The 21,702-nt window shown below is 38.2% G+C and overlaps 2 protein-coding genes across 4 annotated transcripts; both read right to left on the bottom strand.

Annotated features, from left to right (window-relative positions):
* Positions 1-14,618: 14,618 nt before the first annotated feature.
* Positions 14,619-18,417, bottom strand: LOC125261882 (NAD(P)(+)--arginine ADP-ribosyltransferase 2-like). 2 transcript variants are annotated; one of them, XM_048180446.1, is made up of 3 exons: positions 15,978-18,417; positions 15,770-15,865; positions 14,619-15,690 (listed from the first exon to the last, which is right to left on the bottom strand). In XM_048180446.1, exons 2-3 carry the CDS (start codon positions 15,818-15,820, stop codon positions 14,932-14,934), a joined length of 810 nt encoding a protein of 269 aa, XP_048036403.1. In that variant the 5' UTR covers positions 15,821-15,865; positions 15,978-18,417; the 3' UTR covers positions 14,619-14,931. The 2 variants fall into 2 exon arrangements, with proteins under 2 accessions (XP_048036403.1, XP_048036402.1); XM_048180445.1 differs by having other exon boundaries at positions 15,770-18,417.
* An 891-nt stretch (positions 18,418-19,308) lies between these two features.
* On the bottom strand, positions 19,309-21,636 carry LOC125261881 (ecto-ADP-ribosyltransferase 5-like). Of its 2 annotated transcripts, XM_048180443.1 has the most exons (3): positions 20,918-21,636; positions 20,641-20,728; positions 19,309-20,561 (listed from the first exon to the last, which is right to left on the bottom strand). In XM_048180443.1, exons 2-3 carry the CDS (start codon positions 20,689-20,691, stop codon positions 19,422-19,424), a joined length of 1,191 nt encoding a protein of 396 aa, XP_048036400.1. In that variant the 5' UTR covers positions 20,692-20,728; positions 20,918-21,636; the 3' UTR covers positions 19,309-19,421. The 2 variants fall into 2 exon arrangements, with proteins under 2 accessions (XP_048036400.1, XP_048036401.1); XM_048180444.1 differs by lacking the exon at positions 20,918-21,636 and having other exon boundaries at positions 20,641-20,823.
* Positions 21,637-21,702: the final 66 nt, after the last annotated feature.

The raw sequence follows: 21,702 nt of genomic DNA, 5'->3' as shown, positions 1-21,702 counted from the left end.
CTGGCTGTTCCCTGAATGGAATACCCACGGATTGTACTGGAGTACTGCTATCGGTGGCTCCGACCAGCTCTCCCTGACGTCGGGTGTTTGCTTCTGTGTCTCTGGCCTGTGAGGATCCAGGCGCAGGGCTGTGTGCAGGGGAATCTCCGCCTGCTCAGTCGTGCCGCTCAGCAGACTGTACGCTGTAGGTCAGTACGTACAGCCCTATTAAACACTCGTTCACTTACAAATAAGACCTTTATTCTGAACGATTTGATTTCCACTCACGATCTGGATTGTCTCATGCTCACAGAGACCTGGCTAAAACCAGGTGATAACAGCGCTTTCTCCTCCCTCCTCCCTCCCGGCTGTTCTTTCCTGAGTACGCCGCGAGTGTCCAGTCATGGTGGTGGCCTGGCTTCTGTTTTTAAACAACACCTGAACTGCCGTTTGCTCCCATCTAAGAACTACAACAGCTTTGAGCTTCAGCTATCTTTGGTTCAATTTGCATGTCCTTTACTGTGTGCTGTTGTCTATCGCCCTCCGAAATATAATAAAGATTTTATTCCGGAGTTCTCAGAGTTGCTTGCGGAATTACAGACACAATATGACAGTTTGCTGATTTGTGGTGATTTTAATATTCACGTTTGCTGCCCAGCCAGTCAGTTGGCTGAGGAGTTTCAAAGCCTTTTGATCTCTTTAGAGCTGACACAGTCAGTAAACGCCCCCACGCAATAGTGTTAGGCCGTCTGCTATTTTCAATATACATGCTACCACTCGGCAATATTATAAGAAAACATGGAATTAGTTTCCACTGCTATGCCGATGATACTCAGTTATATATTTCAACACAACCAGATGAAATCTCTAAATTATCCAATCTGACAGAATGTATTAAAGAAGTAAAACATTGGATGACTAGTAATTTTCTTCTATTAAATTCAGATAAGACTGAAGTATTACTTATTGGACCAAAAACCTGTACACAGAATCTCTCAGACTACAATCTGCATTTAGAAGGATGTACTGTTACTCCATCTTTGACAGTTAAAGACCTGGGTGTTATATTAGACAGCAACTTGTCCTTTGAAAATCATATTTCATATGTTTCAAAAACAGCCTTCTTCCACCTCAGAAACATTGCTAAGATACGGAATATGTTATCTATTTCTGATGCAGAAAAGTTAGTTCATGCGTTCATGACGTCTCGACTAGATTACTGTAATGCATTATTAGCTGGTAGTCCTGCTTCCTCAATAAATAAGCTACAATTAGTACAAAATGCAGCTGCTAGAGTTCTTACCAGGTCAAGAAAATATGATCATATATCACTAATTTTATCATCTCTACACTGGTTACCCATTAAGTTCCGTATCGATTATAAAGTATTGCTAATGACCTATAAGGCTCTAAATGATTTAGCTCCTGTGTACTTAACCGATCTTCTATCGCCCTACAATCCTTCACGCTCTTTAAGATCACAAAACTCTGGACTTCTGGTTGTACCTAGGATAGCTAAGTCCACTAAAGGAGGGAGAGCGTTTTCACATTTGGCTCCGAAACTCTGGAATAGCCTTCCTGATAATGTTCGGGGCTCAGACTCGCTCACCCAGTTTAAATCTAGATTAAAGACACAGCTCTTTAGCCAAGCGTTCACATAATGCATCGCATGTCAGATCAATTGCATGTGACTATCTTTGCTTAATGTTATGAACAGCAGCTACGCTAATTATTCTCTATTTGCTTTTCTGTTTTACCTCGGGACACCCGTCCCGAGGTGACTAGAGAGGACTTCAGCTTCAGTTTGGATCCAGCCTCTTAAGAAGACCTCAGATGACCAACACTTATGAAGAGACGGCGCCAACTCCTATGAGGACTTCAGAAGACGCAATCATCTGGATCAACATGCACATTACACAATTTCTGTATCCTAATTATTGTTAATGTAATTCATTTTTCAGGAACTCATTGCTTCTACGTTCAGTTAAACTGCTAACAGTGATTGTAAATTAATTGCCTAAATTATTACATTATTTGCTAACTGCATTCTTTAAATTGTAATGTTGACATGCATTGTCTGTAAAGCTGCTTTGAAATGATATGTATCGTGAAAAGCGCTATACAAATAAATGTGAATTGAATTGAATTGAATCAGCATGGATATACACTGGACCTGATAATCTCTCACGGACTGATTGTATCCATCTCAGAAATAAGTGACATTTGCATTTCGGACCACCTCCCTGTTATATTTGAATTTAAAGTCCCTCTCCCTCTCATTCTCATTCTCTCATTCCAGCCAGTCGCCGCCGCACCATCACATCCACCACAGCTGGAGAATTTGCTGCTGCCTTCATGAACACCACTCTTTATTCCCAGGACATCATGGTCTCTCCTCTGTGCCCAGAGGACTTCATCTCCTCCTTCCATTACACCTGCTCAGAGATTTTTAACAGCATTGCTCCTTTCAGGTGCATATCTGTCAGAACCAAACCAGACCCCTGGCTTAATGACACCACCCGCGCCCTCAGGCGGCAGTCCAGACAGGCTGAGCACAAGTGGAAGAAGGACAAGTTACACGTATCACTGGGTATATTGAGGGACAGTCTCACTGAGTACCAAAATGCTGTTAAAGCAGCTAAATGTCAGTATTTGTCAAATGTTATTTCCACCAGCTGTAATCGCCCGAGAGTGCTATTCAGTACAATTCAGTCTGTTACTAATCCATCTATTAATGTTCTGCAGCATGCGACAAAGTCAACCTGTGATGATTTTCTCCATTATTTTGTTGACAAAGTAGCCTCTGTTAAACAGGGCATTAACAATATGTCTAACAGTTTAGACTTGTGCTCTTCTTCTGTACTCTCTGTCTTTAAGCCAGTGTCACTGTCTCTCCTCGCTGAGGTGGTCCAGGGGTTGAGACCAACTAACTGTCCTATGGACATTATTCCTTCCAAGGTGCTTAAACAGGTTTTTAAAACAGTGGGGCCATGTCTCCTCTTCTTCATAAACAGCTGCCTCAGCTCAGGTTCTGTACCAACTGCATTCAAGCACGCTGTGGTCAGACCTCTTCTAAAAAAACCCAACCTTGATCCTGCTGTCCTGTCAAATTTTAGACCTGTGTCCCATTTGCTTTTCCTGTCCAAGGTTTTGGAAAAAATAGTCTTCATTCAGTTAAACTCTTTTCTAGACAACAATCAAATCTTTGAAAAATTCCAGTCTGGCTTCAGAACACGACACAGCACTGAATCTGCTCTGCTGAAAGTACAGAACGATATTCTCTTGTAACAGTTTGGTACAAACTGTCCCTGGGGTAATTTTCCTCCCTGTCACTAGGGGGAGTTTTAGGTGCGTAACCATGCTAGCTTACCCTTTTATAGGAGAGTGAGTAAGATAGTAGCCAGGTGTGCTGTAGCAGGGCTAGGAGTTCATCTCTGGCCCTGTCCCAAATGGCGCACTTCATGTGGACTTTCGGTCTCGTGGACTTAAATTGCGCGTGCTCGCCGAGTCTACGAGTCCGTAGGCCGTCCCATTCAACATTTAACGCTCTGAAGTGTGCTCAGCAGCGCCCTCTTTGTACCCTTGAAGCGGTCTTCCGCGAAGCCCGCATAGATGCAGGATCCGCACACTTTAACTACCCAGGGTTCCTTGCGAAATGCCAATCAGACAACGGATGGGAGGAGATTTCGCTCAAGAGCAATTGATGACATGGCTGAGAAGAAAATATTTAAGTGTAGGTATCATTACGGTTTTTATGACCTAGGTGTACATTTTACCAGTTGTTACCTACAGTTTATACAAACATTATGGTCATCGACCAGTGGTTGATATCTCAAACATAATAATAGCGCGTTGAATAACACGATCGCATTATGATTCATTAAATAAATAGAACCGAATGTCAGGGCTTTACTGAGTCATATGTAAACCTAGTATTTATATGTAAACCTGTAAATTCATCTGAAACTCACGCACATGTTTATTATGTGTATTATTTACTTAATGCACTAACGATTTGACAATTATAACAATTATAACATTTAGCTACAAAGTCAATAACTTTTATTTCCTTACCCTTTCCTCTGTGCATAACATCAGCATTTGTATGCACGAAAAATAATCTCGTATTCGACTACGACGTCGGAGCGCAAAAATATGATTTTTCTGCATGGCAAGCCATCTCGCAAACACAATGATAAAAACAACAACAACAACAATAGGCAGCATATTCCCCGAACCTGCAGCTCCTGTCAAAAAACAACCAGACCGTTATTTCCGGCCTGACGATCGAGTCTGTCCCAAAAATACCTCTCAATGCGCCCTCGTGGACTCGCGCCAAGGACCCTATAGGTCTGCACTACATGACGTCACCAAAGTGTGGACTCTGAGGAAGTCCACAAGTCCGGAGTGTGCCATTTGGGACAGGGCCTCTGTTTAAGCCCTTGTATGGGCCCTATTTTGAGGAACATCATTGTTCTTTCAGCTCAATGTAAGTGTTATTTTTTTTTGGTTCCGTTGGTTGGATTTTGTATATGCATAAAGGAATGTTTCAGGTTTGGTCTGATTATTGTTTAATTTTGTTTGTATACAGAGGGTTTTCTTGGGTGATTGTATGGGCTGTACCAATCATCAACCAGTGTTGAAACCAGTCTTGAGTACTGAAAAGAGAAAAGACAATTTCATCCTGAATACTCGTTTGGACTGATATATTCTTGTGATGTTCCTTGAGGCATGTTCTAAAAGGAGGACTGGACTCTTAATATGGACATTAACATTGTGGGTTCCATCATCAATGTTCATGTGTATAATGTGTCTGCTCCTGTAAGAAGAGGGTTGCAGGGTAGTCTGGTCTCATGCCTGTTTGGGGGTTAAGTACAATGATGTATTTTTTCTGATGAATGTTTTGTTTTGTTTTGTTTTGTTTTGTTTTGTTTTGTTTTTCTTTTATTTATTTATTTATTTATTTATTTATTTATTTATTTATTTTTTGGGATTAATATTGTAATGGGGTTAAATACTTTGAAATACAACTGGTGGATGTCCCCCTCAGATTTTGTGTAACTCTGGTTGTTTTGCTTTAGCTGGTGTTACACTCTTGTCCCTCGATGCGAAAAAGCCTGTGCTGCTGGTAATGTTGGACCTTACTGCAGCGTTTGACACCGTGGACCATTCAGTCCTTCTGAGACGTCTGCCCCAACAGGTTGGCCTTCAGGGAACTGTGCTGCAGTGGTTTAGATCATATTTAACAGATAGGACATTCTCTGTTATGATTGATTACCTCTCATCCTCTTCAGCCCCTATGACCTCTGGTCTGCCACAGGGATCCATGGTTGTCCCCAATTCTTCTGACAGTCTTGAATCCATTAACAGATGTTTAGATGACATCAAATTGTGGCTGTCTCAGAACTTTCTCTGTTTGAATGAGGACAAAACAGAATGTATTGTTTTTGGCACATCCAACCTGCCCAGCGTTTCAGCTCCTGGTCTTGTTGTGATGACCCCCCATTTTAATCATGTTGTGAAAAATGTGGGGGTGAAATTAGACAGCAGTCTAAAATTTGATAAGCAAATTGATTCTGTGGTCAGGGCAAGCTTCTTTCAGTTCCGCCTCCTAGCAAAGGTTAAACCCTTCTTGAGCCGTTGTGACCTGGAGAAAGCTATCCATGCTTTTGTTAGTTCCCGCATAGACTACTGTAATGCGCTCTATGTGGGAGTTAACCAAGCTAGTCTTCACTTTTTGCAGCTTGTGCAAAATGCTGTGGCCCGCCTGCTCACTAACAGTCGGAAACACAAGCACATCACACCTGTCCTATACTCCCTGCACTGGCTCCCTGTCTAGTTCAGAATTCATTTTGACATTTGTTTTTAATGCATTCAATGGCCTTGCACCTTCCTATTTGTGTGAGATTTTGAGTCCTCACCGACCCAGCAGAGCTCTATGATCTGATGGGCAACATCTCCTGGAGGTCCCCCTGGTCCCGGTGCAAACAGTGGGGCGACCGTTCTTTTGCAGTGGCCGGTCCAAAACTCTGGAACGCTCTGGCCATTGTCTTACGTTCCATCACTGACCTGCCTTTGTTCAAATCCAAACTTAAAACCCACTTATTTAGAATAGCTTTTAACGCTTAGTGGCCCTGTGACACTTCTCTTTATCTTAATGTTGGAATGTGCTCTGCTGACCCATTTGTACTTTTATTATTATTTGTTATTATCATTATTATTTTTTATCTTGTTTTTAATGTTGTACAGCACTTTGGTTCAGCTTCGGTTGTTGGAAGGTGCTATAGAAATAAAGTTTGATTGATTGATTGATTGATATGGAAAAAGGAGAATTACTGGTGATAGGAAGGCATAGGGTGTGGGCATGGCAAAAAGCTCGTGGTTTAGTTAGCAGTAGTTGGAACGCAACAAGTGTGGGCCTAGATAATGACAGCTAAGCAACAGCAGTATTGATTATTCCTCGACACCAAGATGTCATGCAGGAATAGAGGAAGTTCAAAGCAAACGGTTGCTAGTGGATCCAAGGAGTCTGGGCCATGAACTAGAGAACCTGAAAATGTGCTTTGATGACAACGGACGACCAGTGAAACCAAAGAAAGGGAAAGGTTTTATCTAGTCAATTGTAACCATTGATGGTGATGGAGAACAAATAATGTCACAAAGAGTTGATTTTCCCAGGCGAGGTGAATGCGATGAGGAAAATGGTAATATGAGATGCCAGTTTGGACAAATTGACGAAGAACGTTGGCCGAACAAAATAATACAAAAAGTTACCAGGGTGGGATGTGTGTCGATAGACTTCTGGCAGGAGGGAAGCCCTCAGAAAAAAAATGCTGGTGCAAAGCAAAAACCTATTATGGAAGGTGAAACAGAAGATCTACCGGCACGCAGATTTACTTTGGAAATTACAGTCATTGTGAATTTGACCACAACATCAGAACCTGAAGTATTCGCCTGCGCCGTTAAAATGGAACTGGCTCGGGAATAACGTTGCAGGGTTATTCTTGAGTCAGGAATTTCCATTGTAAATTAAGCGGATGGAGGGGGCCCCCGGAAAACTCCCATTAATTGTTCTGTTTTTATTTTTCAGGAATTATGAAATTGGATGATAGAGAAAAATGTGAAGAATGGGCAAGAAAAATGAAGAAATGGAAGGAACCATGCCTGCCCAAACCTGTATTACTGGCAATTTTGATAACAGGGACCATAGTCCTAGCAGGAATTTGGCCATTAGTTGATTTTGCTACAAAATTGATAGTAGTAGACCAAATTTACATACAAGAAGTTCATCTTGTACTATGTCCCTAAATTTACCTGCAGAAAAAAAACATGAAACCCATTTATTATCATACAACCCCAATTGGGACATATTGTAAAATGCAATAAAAAAAAGAATCTGTAATTTGGATAATTGACAAAGGTACAAAGAAAGAATTTCCAATGTTTTCATTGTCAAATTTAAATGTATTTTGTAAATACAGGTCCTTCTCAAAAAATTAGCATATTGTGATAAAGTTCATTATTTTCCATAATGTAATGAAAAAAATTAAACTTTCATACATTTTAGATTCATTGCACACCAACTGAAATATTTCAGGTCTTTTATTGTTTTAATACTGATGATTTTGGCATACAGCTCATGAAAACCTGAAAATCTCAAAAAATTAGCATATCATGAAAAGGTTCTCTAAACGAGCTATTAACCTAATCATCTGAATCAACTAATTAACTCTAAACACCTGCAAAAGATTCCTGAGGCTTTTAAAAAACTCCCAGCCTGGTTCATTACTCAAAACCGCAACCATGGGTAAGACTGCCGACCTGACTGCTGTCCAGAAGGCCATCATTGACACCCTCAAGCGAGAGGGTAAGACACAGAAAGAAATTTCTGAACGAATAGGCTGTTCCCAGAGTGCTGTATCAAGGCACCTCAGTGGGAAGTCTGTGGGAAGGAAAAAGTGTGGCAAAAAACGCTGCACAACGAGAAGAGGTGACCGGACCCTGAGGAAGATTGTGGAGAAGGACCGATTCCAGACCTTGGGGGACCTGCGGAAGCAGTGGACTGAGTCTGGAGTAGCAACATCCAGAGCCACCGTGCACAGGCGTGTGCAGGAAATGGGCTACAGGTGCCGCATTCCCCAGGTCAAGCCACTTTTGAACCAGAAACAGCGGCAGAAGCGCCTGACCTGGGCTACAGAGAAGCAGCACTGGACTGTTGCTCAGTTTTGCATGTCATTCGGAAATCAAGGTGCCAGAGTCTGGAGGAAGACTGGTGAGAAGGAAATGCCAAAATGCCTGAAGTCCAGTGTCAAGTACCCACAGTCAGTGATGGTCTGGGGTGCCATGTCAGCTGCTGGTGTTGGTCCACTGTGTTTTATCAAGGGCAGGGTCAATGCAGCTAGCTATCAGGAGATTTTGGAGCACTTCATGCTTCCATCTGCTGAAAAGCTTTATGGAGATGAAGATTTCGTTTTTCAGCACGACCTGGCGCCTGCTCACAGTGCCAAAACCACTGGTAAATGGTTTACTGACCATGGTATTACTGTGCTCAATTGGCCTTCCAACTCTCCTGACCTGAACCCCATAGAGAATCTGTGGGATATTGTGAAGAGAAAGTTGAGAGACGCAAGACCCAACACTCTGGATGAGCTTAAGGCCGCTATCGAAGCATCCTGGGCCTCCATAACACCTCAGCAGTGCCACAAGCTGATTGCCTCCATGCCACGCCGCATTGAAGCAGTCATTTCTGCAAAAGGATTCCCGACCAAGTATTGAGTGCATAACTGAACATAATTATTTGAAGGTTGACTTTTTTTGTATTAAAAACACTTTTCTTTTATTGGTCGGATGAAATATGCTAATTTTTTGAGATGATTTTGGGTTTTCATGAGCTGTATGCCAAAATCATCAGTATTAAAACAATAAAAGACCTGAAATATTTCAGTTGGTGTGCAATGAATCTAAAATATATGAAAGTTTAATTTTTATCATTACATTATGGAAAATAATGAACTTTATCACAATATGCTAATTTTTTGAGAAGGACCTGTATAAACAAATTGATTTTGTTGGATTTTTTTGCTCTCAATGACAAATGCGGAACAGTTGGTTCATGCATTCATGACCTCAAGACTAGATTACTGTAACGCTCTACTGGGTGGTTGTTCTGCTCGGCTTTTAAACAGACTACAGTTGGTCCAAAATGCGGCAGCTAGAGTTCTTACTAGAACCAGAAAGTATGACCATATTAGCCCAGTTCTGTCAACATTACATTGGCTCCCTATTAAACATCGTATAGATTTTAAAATCTTGCTACTTACTTATAAAGCTCTAAATGGTTTAGCTCCCCAATATCTAAGCGAGCTCTTGGTGCATTATAGTCCTTCACGTCTATTGCGATCTCAGAATTCAGGCCAGTTGATAATACCCAGAATATCAAAATCAACTGAAGGCGGCAGATCCTTTTCCTATTTAGCACCTAAACTCTGGAACAATCTTCCTAGCATTGTTCGGGAAGCAGACACACTCTGTCAGTTTAAATCTAGACTAAAAACACATCTCTTTGCTCTTGCATACACATAACACATTATCAATACATTAACATTTTTTCAAATCCGTTAAAGGATTGTTACGCTGCAATAATTAGGTCGGCCGGAACCGAGAACATTTCCTATAACACTAGATATACCTGTACATCAGAATAAGAATGGCATCTACGCTAATATCAGTCTCTCTGCTTATCCTGAGGTTTGCCGAGTGCTGGATCCAGGCCGTATCCAGATCAGATGGAGAACCTGTGTCTGGACCTGACTACAACGTAGCCCAGGAGACAATGGGCCTACAGATCCAGTTCTGGCTGCATCTATAATTCAGATTTTAATCCCCGTATCCGCTTACATATATTTATATATAATCTATTTTTAATCTCTATAATAAAAATGTATAATTCATATTTTGATCTCCATATCCATTTACATATATTATATATATCTTCCAAGGGGTTTTTTCCCTCCTAGGACTTTTTTCCCAGTGTTAGCACGCTGGGTTTTTCTCCTAGGGGTTTTTTTCCACCCCTGGGAGTCAGCCGACATTGGCTTAATGTAGCACCATCTTGTATATGTTACATATTACCACGCTTGCTTGTACAGCTTATTTTTAACCACTTCTCTTTTTTCTGTGCTTCTAATATGTAAAGCTGCTTTGAAACAATTACCAATTGTAAAAAGCGCTATATAAATAAATTTGACTTGACTTAAATTTGAATCTGACTTGGATGCAACACACTCCAAAAAAGTTGGGACAAAGGCATAATAAAAGTGAAAAGATTATACAAAATCCAAGTTAAACTGTTTTGAATCCATCCATAATTATCAGGTGAACTCACACAAGGAGAAATCTATACATCAGTTCTAGAGAGGCCAATGAGTTCTCTGGGCCTGAGCTCAACTTAAATAGTCCAAAGACAGTGGAAATGGGAAAACACACATTAAAGTTTCAGTGGCAAAGACAAAAGGGACCAAACTTTCATCAAGTGCAAAAAACAAACGTCTCTCATGTATATGGGTGTAAACAGCATGGGTGACTCGCATATGTGTGAGAGTACTATTGACGTGGATGCATATATTGGGATTGTACAGAGACATCTTTCTTGGGAAGTCCATGGTAATTATCCTGCATGGTTTGATAGACACATGTGGATGTGACTGACTGGCCAGCAGATCTGTATTGATCTTGAAAATGTATGACTCTTCATGAAAAGGAGAGTCACACGACGATGGTTATGGACCAATGAGCAGCTGAAGTCTTCTATCAAGTGATTTTAGGCAAAAATTATCATCCCCAATTCCAAAACAATTAAAAAGTGCAAAAGTTAAAAAGAAAGGTCAAAAATGACTGGTATTGCTATCATTGTGGGGATTATTTGGTTCTTACAACACAGGGTTTACCAGGACCACACACACACACACACACACACACACACACACACACACACACACACACACACACGCACACACACACTGGGATAATTTAAAAAAGTTTGGCAATGAGCGACCTCCTTTACTGATCTCTCGTCATTGCTCCTGAAAATAACAAGGTAAATTTGGAGGTAAAGTAAAAGACTCTAATAGTAAACATACAGTACTCCTGAGGGATTTGACTGAATCAAGATGCTGCTGATCATCGAAGCTCTTCTCATTTCATCTGCTCTAGGACAGGTAAGCTTGTGTTCTAGTATGAATATTACAGACATGAACACTGATGATGATGTGATCATTATGATTCCTGTCGCTGCAGGATCACAGAGATGCTGTTGAAGGACAGATATATCCACTGGATATGGCACTGAATTCTGTCGATGATCAATATGACGGTTGTACAAAAGACAAGGTGAATCTGGTGAAGACTAAATATCTAGAGAAGGAACTGTCTTACTTGCCTGAATATCAAAACGTTTGGAAATTGGGTGAAAAGAATGCCACGGCTCCAGAAGACAACTTGACGAAGAATAATTCAGTTGCCATTTATGTGTACACTAACTCAGCTTTTAAAGTATACGCTGATTTTAATAATGCCGTTCCGCAATGGCTAAACAAAACTACACAGACAAGACCTTCGTGTGGCATTCACTTCACTTTCTGTTAACAGACGCGATACAGATTCTGAATAAAACACAAAACAGATGCTATTCCACCTTATCGAGGAACGAATGTCCAATTTAATAGAGATGTTCTGAACTCAACGATTCGTTTCGGCTCATTTGCATCCTCTTCTCTTGATCGAACAATTAGCAGAAGGTTATGGAAATGTTTCTTGTTTTGAAATCAAAACTTGTGAAGGTGCGAATCTCACACATTACTCAAGGTTTCCTGAGGAGGAAGAGGTGCTGATTCCTCCATATGAGACGTTTAATGTCACTGCCGTCAAGAGAAGAGAAAATCTCAGTGATCTCTGGTGTGAGACTGTGTTTGTGTTGAACAGCACTGGAACAAGAAGTGATCTGAACTGTGCAGTATGTGACGGTGGAAACCGGGTTGCTTTTGTTAATGTTTTACTAACATTAACTTTACTGTGCAAAGTGCTAACCGGTTAACTTGCATGCATATAGCTACTGCATGTATCTCATTGTTATTAAACAATTATTGTTTTTGAAATGCATGTAATACACCAAGTGATCTTGTTATATAAACGTATATTTTTTGTGAAATGTTGCAACATGCTCTAACATGTAATATGACTATATGACAGCTTAACTTTTGACTTGATTCTGATCTAATGATAAAGAACAAACTAAAATATTGTATCAATAAAAGCTATTTATTAATTAAAATATGTACTGTGGTGCTTGCAGTTATGTCAACCATAATTAGTTATGAAAAGTACTACTGTAACACACACTATAATAATTAGTACACTTTGAGGCCATGGTTGCAAGCTCTGAATGCACTTGTTCAGTGTGGTCACAGCGCCACCTGCTGGTCATTGTCTACAATAAACAATAAAAAACACCCAAATTAGAGGTAATATTCTCATAACTTTGGCAAGGTTCTCTCAAATTTATTTTATTAAACATTTAGAATGAAAACTAACTTCAAATGAATACGTGTGCTTCACTGACTTCTTACATAACATAATTATACATTTGAAAAACTGTCAAATGTGCATTAAACTGACCTTATACTTTACTGCCAAAATTACCTGTGAATATTGATGTCTGTTTATCTTTATTTTTCAGGAGCTCAATGATGAAAGCAAAGGATCAGAAAAGTCATTCACTTACAGTCAGATGATAATGACGTTTGAAACTAAGGGAAGAGGAAGGTAGCTTGTTTTATATGGCTGATAATATGCATGTTGTGGAATATAACAGCTGAAGTGTGACTGTGATGTATAAAATGTTTAAAATATTGAGCTCATCATAATGCAGTTCTTGTTATGTTTGTCTGTGTTTGACTTCAGAACACACAAGCTTACCCGTCCTAGAGCAGATGAAATGAGAAGAAGAGCTTCAATGATCAGCAGCATCTTGATTCAGTCAAACCCCTCAGATGATCCAGTGAAAAACAGATGCTGGAAGACCAGAAACACAATAGAAGCTAACAAATACTACATTTACATCATATTATAGAATATGTGCATACAGTAGATTTGCACATTGACCTTGTACTTTAACCTCAAACTTACTTGAATATACTGTTATCTGTTTTTTTTATACTGTTTTGTCAGACTCTGAGTTTTTGTTTTTTTCTTTCAGGAGCTCAGAAGCAATGACGAGAAAATAGATCAAACACACAGATGAGGAGGATGAAGTTGCATTTTATAACACTAATAATGTGTGTGTTTTCTGAGGAATAAGAGCTGAGGTGTGATCTTGATGCATTCAGCTCAACTAAACTGTCGATCTCATCATAACACAACTCTTGTGAAGGTCTATGTGTGGTTTCACAGTGGCCAAAAGAGGCTAAAAAACCCTTTGCATGCCTAAGTTGTACTTTGAGCAGCTCTGACTCTATGAAAGTTACAGTCGGAAGACATTTTCTGAATTAAACAAAAGAAATATTAATGAAATGATTCCCGACCCCATCCTCCAACTCTTCTCTCTGTCAATTCCAGTTTCATCTTTACTGTCTCTATCTCATAAAAAAGGTCTTGCAACTAATCTTTAAAAAAAGTTGTATAAGATCATGAATTTCCTGTAAAACAAGTAAACACTTAAAACAAATGTCCTTCTTGCTCCCGGAGGGCCGCTGTCCATTATGTTTGTTTTTGTGCAAACAAAGCACTTGCATAGCTTCATAAAATTGAGGTTAAACCACTGGAGTCACATGGAGTACTTTAATGATGTCTTTAATACCTTTCTGGACCTTGAATGTGTAAGTTCAGTTGTTCCCAATGGAGGGACAGAAATCTCTCAGATTTCATTAAAAATGTCTTCATTTATGTTCTGAAGATGAACAAAAGTCTTATGGATGTATGAAGACATGGGTGTAAGTAATTACTGACAGAGTTTTAATTTTTTGGTGAACTGGCCCTTTAATTAAGCTCTGTTTTTGTCATGACACTGCAGAAAAATCCCTTTCATCAATTATGCAATAAAAATACTGATAGCATTCAAGAGTATAAGTACACACATCCATATTCCAAACTTTATATAACGAGAACAAAACTGATTGATTATTGACAATCATTAAAACAAATAGTGCACCACACACATTTTGCAGTTTCAAGACATTTGGCTGATGCAATAGCATGCTGATAGTGGTCTAGGGCAGGGGTCCTGGAGCTCACAGAGCTGAACACACCTTCTCCAGGGCAGAGTCTCTCAACGCTGGTCCTCAAGGACCCTCAGCACTGCACATTTAGGGTACATTCGTTCAACTACAACATACTAAAACAAAAAGGCTTAGTTATTTTACAGTTAGTCATTTTATGTAATTTACTTTCATTTTACTTTAAAAGAAAAACATATATAAAATATTTTTAAATGTATTATGTGTGATGTTTTAGAGATAAGGGAAGTTTTTCATCTCAAATATTTCAACATCACAAGATAATGTTGTGAATCCATAATTTTTGATTTATGTTCCCACTGTAACACGCAAACACAAGATGTTTTGTTTATCAAAGAGATTTATTGAGATTTATTTGGTTGACAGAAGTTGAAACAAAAAATTAAGCACTATAATTTTTCTGAAGTTTACCATGTGAAACTAACTGTGCAATCAGACAAAATAATGTTGTGACTCAATAAAGCAAGACAGAAACATACAGTATCTACAGGTTAACACACAACAAAATAATGTTAAAATTGTTACACGTTACAGAAAGCAACTAGTTTTTCATTGTTGGATTCTCCTGCACAGTTCAGATCGCTTATTTTTCTATAGCTGTTCAAAGAAACACAATGTCACATCAGAGATCCTGAACTGATGAACATGGTTATATCATGTAATTTCAAAGCAAAGTGTTCAGCAAACAGCTTACTTTGTTGTTCTGGTCTTTCTTGCACAGAGCACAGTTCAGTTCACTTTTCATTCCAAAGCTTTTCAAAGTGTACACAGTTTCACACCAGAGATCTTTCTGATATATTCTTGTCGTGACAGCAGTGACATTAAATGTCTCATAAGGAGGAATCAGCACCTCTTTCTCATAAGGAAGCCTAGAATATTCTGTCACATTAGCACCTAAACAAGTGTAGATTTCAAAACAAGATTTACTTCCGAAACGTTTTGCTATGTTACGATCAAGAGAGGAGGATATAAACGAGCCGAAACGAATGGTTGTAAAAGCAGTCCCATTAAATATAAGTTTTGTACCACGAAAGGTTTTAAAGCATCTATTTTGTTTTTTCCTCAGAATCTGTATCGTTTCTGTTAGTAGAAATTGAAGTGAATACCATTTGTATGTCTTGGCTATGTATTTTTGTTTTCCATTACGAGTGGCATTATTGAATTTATCATATATTTTAAAATCTGTGTCAGTGTACACATAAATGGCAACTGAGTTGTCTAGTTTCAAGGTATCATGTTTCAATACTTTCTTTTTACCTTCTTCCCAAGCATTTTTAAATTCAACATTTTTACCACATTCCTCATTTAGATATTTTTTCACATATTTCGCCATTTCCTCTCTACAGCCAAGATAATAGTCATCGACAGAATTCAGTGCCATATCCAGTGGAAATGTCTTTTCTTCAACAGCATCTCTGTGATCCTGCAGCAACAGGAATCATAATGATCACATCATCATCAGTGTTCATGTCTGTAATATTCATACTAGAACACAAGCTTACCCGTCCTAGAGCAGATGAAATGAGAAGAAGAGCTTCAATGATCAGCAGCATCTTGATTCAGTCAAACCCCTCAGATGATCCAGTGAAGAACAGATGCTGAAAGACAAGAAACACAACAGCGTCTCACAAATACTACATTTATACCACTTCCATAGGAATATGTGATTTCCACAATGACCCTGACCTTGTACTTTAGCCTCAAACTTACCTGAAAATACTGTAGTCTGTTTTTGTCAGAAGATCAGAAAGTAACTTGCTTTCAGTCAGACGACAACGCTTCTTCAAACAAACATATGAGGATGCTGAAGTATATCGCTAATGTGTGTTTTCTGAGGAATAAGAGCTGAGGTGTGATCTTGATGCATTCAGCTCAACTAAACTGTCGATCTCAACACAACTCTTGTGAAGGTCTATGTGTGGTTTCACACTGGCTAAAAGCTTTTGCATGTCTAAGTTGAATTCTGAGCAGCTCTGACTCTATGAAAGTTACAGTTGGAAGACATTTTCTGAATTAAACAAAAGAAATATTAATGAAATTATTCCTCACTGTCTCTATCTCATAAAAAAGGTCTTGCAACTAATCATGAATCATGAAAGATCATGTAATTGATCTCCAACCCTCCAACAAACCTGAACCAGCTAATCAAAGGCTGTATGTGAAATCATCCCTTTACCCTTAAACAGGGCAATAGTTGACGGGACAGCCAGCAAGAATATACCCATAATGCACTGGGAGGATCGTGCCGAATTAATTCCCTTGTCTCACCTGAATCTCCCATCAATCTGCTTTCTGATTTGCTGGTCCAATGTGGGTACAGCATAATATAATACAGGTACAAATTCTTTTTTAATTGATTTTTACATTTTTATTTAAGGTTTTTACATGCTAGTTTCCATGACAGAGTTCAAGATAAATCTTTCCATCACTACTGGAGCTGCCAGTTTGGTAAGTTTCATTCAATCCCATAATGCACTGCAATAATGAGAATAATGCTCCCTCCCCCCACTGGATTGCAGGACAATATTTTTTGTAAATAAAGTGGTAAATTATGCTGGGGTGTGGAAAGACAGTAATTAATGACATAATTTTTGGGTGATCTCTTTAATTTAAGGGTAATAAATATATGAATGCACAAAAGCAGAAGTTTCTGTTCCTGAAGGCCTTTAACAACAGACATTATCTTGGAGGTGTTTGAAAGGCAAAATTTCGCTCCTCAAGACTCAGATATGTGCTTGGTGCTCTTGGTAAATTTTGTAACATTCATCTCAAGTGTAACCTTTCAAGAGAAGACAGGTTAATGTCTCTAGTTACAGGGGTTCAAGGTAATGATTTCATTTGGAGTATCTCATATTGGCTCTACAAGTGGACATAGTTCAGTCGTGAAACTCTAGATGGCTCAAGTTGGCGTGAAAATGGCGTGAGCTGATTTGACTGTCGATTCTGCAGCCAATGAGCGTTCTGCTTAACATTTAAACAGTTCTTTTCATGTATGTTATATATGCAGCAGTAGCACGTCTGTAGACATATCTTGCTCTGCAGCAGCAGCAATTATCAACATCATCAACAGCAGCAGCAGTGTAGCAGATATATTCTGCCAAGACCAAATACATCAACATTGCCATATCCACACTCAGAAATAAAGGTACAAAAGCTGTCACTGGGACAGTACCTTTTCAAAAGGTACACCTTTGTACCTATTGGTCCCTTAAAGGTGCTTATTAATGCCTAAAGAGTACTTATTAGTGCCTATAATATACAACACCTAAAAGGTAAAAAAAGGGTGTTCCCTTAAGGGTTGTACCCTTATTTCTAAGACTGCACCATGTTAAACTCTCCGAGAGTTGTCATGACTGAACTGTATGTACTTGTCTTGAACTTTAGCAAAAGTTCCACTTTTTAATCACAATGCAGCCAATCAGAAGGGGATATAAATTCTGAATAATTTCTGACGGTGTAAAGACTTGGGTTTTGGTCAGGTTGAGGACAGATACATACTGTCCGTCTGCATATCCAATTTATCCAGAGCAGGAGTGGGCAAAATTTATAATTCAGTTGAAGAGTGTGAACTTGAATTTGCCATTAAACACATTTTGGATGTTAATCATTCTCAACTCAGTTCTGAGTGGTTAACAGTCCTGCTGCAGAGCCTAGAGTCTTGTATTTCCCCTTTCAATTTCCTTTGGCATTGCATAATATTCCAGCATATCCCGAAAGAGCAGGAATCAGGAGACCAAGTGATGGTAAAAAAAATAAGCAGAGTTTATTAAATAATGTTAGGTGCATATTTCCCAGTGCTCAGTCTAACTTCATCTGACCAGCACAAATTCATCAAAGCCGATGGAAAATAAGAGCTTCACAAGATTGACCTGTGATAGCAAGAGCTTGAGATGGAACTTCTGAAGACAGTACAGCACCCAACATAAAACGAAATGTTAATGTAAAAATGTAAGTAAAACTAATGTAAACATTTATAAGTAAATGAATATGTGCTAAATGAGTGATCCTTAGAAAATTCATTTTTTTTGTACTATAAAAGAAAATCATAAGAAATAGTTTTGGTGAATAAGTAATTGATTCCGTAAAAATAAGAATTAAAGGTAACACTTTATAATAACTGCACACTATGAAGCATTAGTTAAGCATTAGTTAATAGTTATTTCATCACTTATAAAGCATTAATAGACATTAGTAAGTAGTTTATAAATACAGCTACAATTGCTTTATTCTTGATTTATAAGCATATCTATAATGTGTTTAATAATTGTATTTTCATACTTTATTAATAATCAATTTATCATTTCTAAATTAAGTATTACATTATTTACAAACCAGTTATTTAGGAGTTGTCAGTAGTTCATTTAGTAAGTGTAAGCAAATGATTAATAAACTATTTAAACATTAATTTATACATCTTATTATTTAGACACATAGTAATAGTTACTTAGTGTGTTAGTAAATGTTTTATAACACATATTCCTACTGAAATTCATGATTAATTCAGGTAGTTATAAAACATTTAGAAGTGGTCAGTTAACTATTTTTGTGAGCTCATCTAAAGTGAGGACTATTTATGCTTTGTAAAGCTTTTATAAATGAGATTTAAAGGTTCAGTGATCTTCTGCTGTTCTCTAATGTTTTAAAGTTAGTACCGAGGTAGTTTTGACACTAGGAATATGTTAATAAAGCATTTATTAACACACTGAGTAACTAATACTATATGTCTAAATAATAAGATGCATACATGTACATTTAAATATTTTATTAATCATTTACTTACACTTCCTAAATGATCTTATGAACCACTGACAACTCCTAAATTACTGGTTTGTGAATAATGTAATACATAATTTAGAAATGATAAATTGATCATTAATAAAGTATGAAAATACAATTATTAAACTCATAATAGATATGCTTATAAATCAAGAACAAAGCATTTATAGCTGTATTTATAAATGGCTTACTAATGTCTATTAATGTTTTATAAATGATGAATTAACTATTTACTAATGCTTAACTAATGCTTCATAGCGTGAGTTATTCTAAAGTGTTACCGAATTAAAAAGTAAATTATTCACATGGAAATTAAGTCAATCATATAAGGATGTACATTTAAAGCATTCAACATACATTTTAAAGTATTACTGAAGCTCAAACTCTACAGCAAGGCTTCAGTAATGTGAAGGTAATGCGGTCAGTTCCTACAGAATGCAAGAACTGATAGCAACGCGGTTTCTGACTAATTTCTTGTCCTGGGTGAATATGGGTGTGACTGAATCTGCATCTCCAGAGCTGTTGGTTCTCTGCATACATTTCTCTGACGGTGGGATTGAGTCTGCCTCTACGCAGCTGATGGTGCTCTATGTAAAAGTTTCTATCAGCTTGATTGATTCTGTGTTCTTCCAGCCAGTTTTCTTCTAGGCAACCACATAATCTGCCTACGTCAGTAAATGCTTCAAACCTATTTATTTTAAAATAGCTACGACTGGCCCTTATCTTTCGGCAAAAACATCTGCAAAATGCACACATATTAAATGTTGATGTATATTTGGTGAACCTGATTGAATTATTGAATGCCACTGAACAGTTCAGGTCACTTCTTGTTCCAGAGCTTTCCAACTCGTACACAGTGTCACACCACAGATCTTTCTGATATCGTCTTGTCCTGACAGCAGTGACTTTAAACTTCTCATATGGAGGAATCAGCACTTCTTTCTGTTCAGGGTACTTAGAATATTTGACCACATTAGCACCATTGCAAGTTTTGATTTCAAAACAAGATTTAGTTCCAAAACGTTTTGCTACTGTACGGTCGAGCGAGGAGGATGTAAAAGAGCCGAAACGAACCACTTCACCAGTCACATTCTTAAAAAATTCAACTGTTGTACCACGATAAGTTAGCTTGCATTTCTCTTGTGCTTCAGTCAATATCTGTATCGCAACTGTTAACAAAAAGTGAAGTGAATACCATTTAAATGTCTGTTCTGTGTAGTTTTGTTTCCCATTATGAACAGCCATATTAAAACTGCTATATACACTAGAATCAAAGTTAGTGTACACATAAATAGCGATTGAATTATTCCTTGTCAAGTTGTCCTCTGGTGCTATGGCATTCATTTCACCTTCTTGCCAGGCCTTTTTAAATTCAGTTGAGTTATTGATTTCCCTCTCTAGATATTTAGTCTTCACCAGGTGTGCCATTTTCTCTGTACAACCATCATACTGATCATCGACAGAATTCAGTGCCATATCCAGTGGATATATCTGTCCTTCAACAGCAGCTTTATGTTCCTGCAGCGACAGGAATCATAATGATCACATCATCATCAGTGTTCATGTCTGTAATATTCATACTAGAACACAAGCTTACCCGTCCTAGAGCAGATGAAATGAAAAGAAGAGCTTCAATGATCAGCAGCATCTTGATTCAGTCAAATCCCTCAGATGAAGAACAGATGCTGAAAGACCAATAAAAGGGTTTAACAAATACAAAACACATCACTGCAATTGCAATATTCTGCACAATTAAACCATTACACAATACAAAACTATTTTACACACCATCATCAACAACAATAATAACAAATGCAACAAGAAGACATAACAGTTAAGATAAAACAACATGTCAGAATAATCTTTCACTTTACTCTAATTGTCTTTACGTGGTTGTCTTTTTGTAAGGTTCTTCAGGAGCAATGACGAGAAAAGAAGTGCATCCAGCCTGATGACAACAGCAGTTTTTAAACCAAAAGATGAGGAAGTTTGCTTTTTTTCCCCTTCTTTTAATATTGCATAAAAGTGTGTGCGTTAGATCATGATGCATGGACCATCTAAATAGCACAATCATCTAATTACTAAATCTTATAAAAGGTCTGGTCTGTGTGGTTTCACACGGGACAAACTTTTTCTGTATTTGCATAAAAGTACTTAGGATTAATTTGCCAGCTTGTACAACTATTAAAAATGTAATTCCTTTCTCATGTCCTCTTTTATTTATTACATAATGCAGTGAGATATATTTAGGTTTTCTGAAAATCTCAGCATTTGGATGTGAAACTGCACTCATGCATAATCTGTTCTTAAATAAACAAGTTTTTGGTTACCTTAAGGCCGGGGTGCCTAAACCTGCAAATGTCCGGCAGAGATTAACTGCAAGCCTAATTAAACACACCTAATTAGCTAATCAAGGTCCTCAGACTCATTACACAGCGAAAACCCCCAGTGTTAAACTCCTGCTCTTAACAAGCAGAATCACTGAAAGAAAGAGTCACTGTTATGGTGATCGGTGTTTGCTATAGTTGGGCTCTGGACACTTTACTTTTTTAATGATTTAGACACACAAGGCATCAAGGCATCAAGAATCAGCATATGAATCTCAACAATGGTGATAATAAAAAAAGCATTTTGCAGTGCATTTTGGGTGCACCAATCA

The sequence above is a fragment of the Megalobrama amblycephala genome, unplaced genomic scaffold (assembly GCF_018812025.1).
Source record: "Megalobrama amblycephala isolate DHTTF-2021 unplaced genomic scaffold, ASM1881202v1 scaffold518, whole genome shotgun sequence".
Classification (NCBI taxonomy): domain Eukaryota; kingdom Metazoa; phylum Chordata; class Actinopteri; order Cypriniformes; family Xenocyprididae; genus Megalobrama; species Megalobrama amblycephala.
Note: the sequence above shows the minus strand (reverse complement) of the source record. Positions and strands in the feature narration are given on the sequence as shown.

Bases quoted from the DNA above. Each gene is read 5' to 3' on its own strand.
- LOC125261882 (XM_048180445.1), bottom strand. From the start codon at position 15,820: ATGCTGCTGATCATTGAAGCTCTTCTTCTCATTTCATCTGCTCTAGGA. The intron at 15,691-15,769 runs GTAAGCTTGTGT...CTGTTGCTGCAG, and splicing joins TTTCATCTGCTCTAGGACGG to GATCACAGAGATGCTGTTGA.
- LOC125261881 (XM_048180443.1), bottom strand. From the start codon at position 20,691: ATGCTGCTGATCATTGAAGCTCTTCTTTTCATTTCATCTGCTCTAGGA. The intron at 20,562-20,640 runs GTAAGCTTGTGT...CTGTCGCTGCAG, and splicing joins TTTCATCTGCTCTAGGACGG to GAACATAAAGCTGCTGTTGA.